Here is a 2,951-nt window from a genome sequence, read left to right as displayed (position 1 = left end):
CTGTGTGAATTAAGTCTAAAGGATTTGAATTCCTTTCAATTGACTTATAAGGATGTTTAACATACTTAGACTCCACACATATTTAATATTTTGATTTATCACATTCAAACTTAGGCAATACTTCCAAATTAATTATTTTTCGCAAAGTTTTAAAATTGACATGTCCCAAACGTATATGCCATAAATCATTTGACTCAAGTAAGTAAGAAGAAGTTGAGATTTTATTATTATCAACAACCATTATATTTACCTTAAAAAGGCCCTCAGTAAGGTAACTGTTTCCTAAGTACATCTCGTTCTTAATTATTACAACTTTGTTTGAAAAAAATACACTTAAACCTGTTCTTGACGAGAAGTGAAATAGAAACTAAGTTCTTCCTTATTTCAGGAACATGAAAAACGTTGTTCAGAGTCACCACCTTGCCAGAGGTCATCTTCAGGAATATTTTTCCATAACCTTCAGTTTTGGCCGTTGCAGAATTTCCCATAAAAATGGTCTCGTCGGGTCCAACGGGAGCATATGAAGCAAATGCTTCTCTAACAGGCTTCTCTAACAGCACAAACATGACGGGTGGATCAGGAATCAATCCACCGCTCCTTAAGATTTTTCACTAAGTTGCATTCAGACAATATAGCACACAAGTCATTAATATCATCATTTGTTTCAACCATATTTGCTTGACCCTTTTTCTTCTCTTTCTTTGGAGCACAACATTTTGCATCTTTGTGTCCAACCTTTTCACAGTTGCGGCAGTTTCCCTTGAATTTCTTCTTGCTGGGATAGTTGTTTGGTTCAAAAGACTTCTTCCTCTTTTTCGGATTAGTTGGAGCAGTTTCAACAATATTTGCTCCCATAATTGTTGAGTTCCCACGTGTCTTCTTTTCTGCTCGAGTTTCATCTCCTTGCACTTGTGTTTCAAGTAGTTCTTAAAGTCCCTCCATAAAGGAGGTAACTTCTCAATCATTGCTGCAACTTGAAATGATTCATTGATGACCAAACCTTCAGCGAAAAATTTGTAATTAGTAACTAAATTAATACTTTCATCAGAAGCATTAATTCAAATTATACCTTCAGCAAGGAGATCATGGATTATAACTTGCAGCTCTAAAACTTGGGTAATGACAGGCTTGCTGTCTTCCATCTTGTAGTAAAAACATTTGGCTGCAACAAACTTCTTCAAACCGGCATCCTCGATTTTATACTTTTTTTCCAACGCATCCCATAATTCTTTAGAAGTTTATGCATTACTATAGACGTTGTAAAGATCACCCTCCAGTCCGTTAAGAATGTAATTGTTGCACAAGAAATCTGAGTGCTTCCATGCCTCAGTCACAATAAAATGTTCATTATCAGGAGTTGATTCCGAAGAACCGAAACGACATCCTTGATGAACTTCTGTAGACTTAAAGTAGTCAAATAGAAGAACATTTTCTGTTGCCAATGTTTGAAATCAATCCCATAAAATTTTTCGGGCTTTTCCGCTAGAGCCGGTGGTGTAACAGACTGACTGAAAGTAGCAACATTGCTCGTAGAGCCAACCACGGGGGTTACTGTTTCTGTCATTTCTGTAAACAACAAAACAAAAATAAAATTAATTAACGGTGAAGTATTTAAAATTTTCAAACCGAATAACTTTAACAGAAAAAGATTAAATACCACAGTGAAGATTTTATTTCTTCAAACCGAAAACAGAACGAGTAGAAATCACAAAGATTTTAATCTCGTAATGTCAACCAAGGAGTAGAAAATCCAAAGATTTTAGTCTCCAAACTAAGAGTAGAAATCACTATGATTTAATCTCCCACAAACAGAATATAAGATGAATACAGAAAAAATATTAAGTTCCTTAAGCTTGTTAGTATTCTGTATTCGAAAATATATTCAAAAAATTAAAACAATGTAACACTAGAAATTCAGAAGAACAACTAATTTGGAATAAAATAATATTACGTTGATCTTAATATTAACAAATAAATTTGATCTAAAAAATTAATCAATCGATCACAAATCCGAAGCCGAGCAAGCGACGACAGCGCGAGTGCCTTTTTCTTAACTCTTTAAGAGCTAGAAGAAGAGCAATTATATATATACCCATCAAAAGTCTTTTTCTCCTCCAATATGGGACAATGTCCCTTTATCAAGGAATGAAAATCAAAATTTCATTTTTTCCTCCATTTCTCATTCACCCTCTTTTAAGCTCTAAGAAGCTTAAACCCAACAATAACACCACATGAAGATAGATACATAATACTCGTGTCCCCCCACCCCCCACCCCCCACCCACCCCGAAAAAAGTGTTAGAAAAAGTATTGCAGAATATTGGGACGAAATACACTAGCTTTGATAGTATCAGCACTGTCTTTAAGAAATTTATGCCTTCTACTTCTGTACTGCAAAGATGGTGACTGAATTCCTCCATAATTTTATAATGTCGACAAAATTCAAATACCAACAATTATTTTGAATTTCTCGCAAGAACAAACTTTGTAAGCTGCAGAAAGCAAAATGAGACAAGAAGAAAGAATTCTATAGTTTTTGATATGTTTGGTTTTTGGAGAGAGACGTGTATCTTTTAAAATTAATTGTATCCTTTAAATTTTTTAAAAAAACTATTAAAATGTTTGAATATATAATTAAAATATTTTAATTAAATAAAAAATAATAGGTGATTGAAAATAAATTAATTTCGGGCTACTTAAATTAATAATTAGCCCAAATGTCCAACCTTGACAATTTAATGATATAGCCGCACTCGATTTCCCCCTAAAATATCCCTCAAAATTATTTAAACCAAATAAGACAAGAAGTGTCTAAAAGTATTTCTACCTTTCTCTTTTTTATCTAATGAGAAATAAGCTTCTCCTCTCAAAAGCTAAACCATCAACACTAAATAATCTTAACAAAAAGGACATTACGGAAAGCCAAATAAAAGAAAGGATGTAAAACTAGCA

At 33.3% G+C, this 2,951-nt stretch overlaps 1 protein-coding gene across 1 annotated transcript; it reads right to left on the bottom strand.

Annotated features, from left to right (window-relative positions):
* Positions 1-576: 576 nt before the first annotated feature.
* Positions 577-1,564, bottom strand: LOC104105792 (uncharacterized). The gene is made up of 3 exons (XM_009614184.1): positions 1,373-1,564; positions 1,070-1,202; positions 577-926 (listed from the first exon to the last, which is right to left on the bottom strand). Exons 1-3 carry the CDS (start codon positions 1,562-1,564, stop codon positions 577-579), a joined length of 675 nt encoding a protein of 224 aa, XP_009612479.1.
* Between the last annotated feature and the right edge of the window lie 1,387 nt (positions 1,565-2,951).

Source organism: Nicotiana tomentosiformis, chromosome 8, assembly GCF_000390325.3.
Source record: "Nicotiana tomentosiformis chromosome 8, ASM39032v3, whole genome shotgun sequence".
In the NCBI taxonomy this organism is placed as follows: Eukaryota; Viridiplantae; Streptophyta; class Magnoliopsida; order Solanales; family Solanaceae; genus Nicotiana; species Nicotiana tomentosiformis.
Note: the sequence above shows the minus strand (reverse complement) of the source record. Positions and strands in the feature narration are given on the sequence as shown.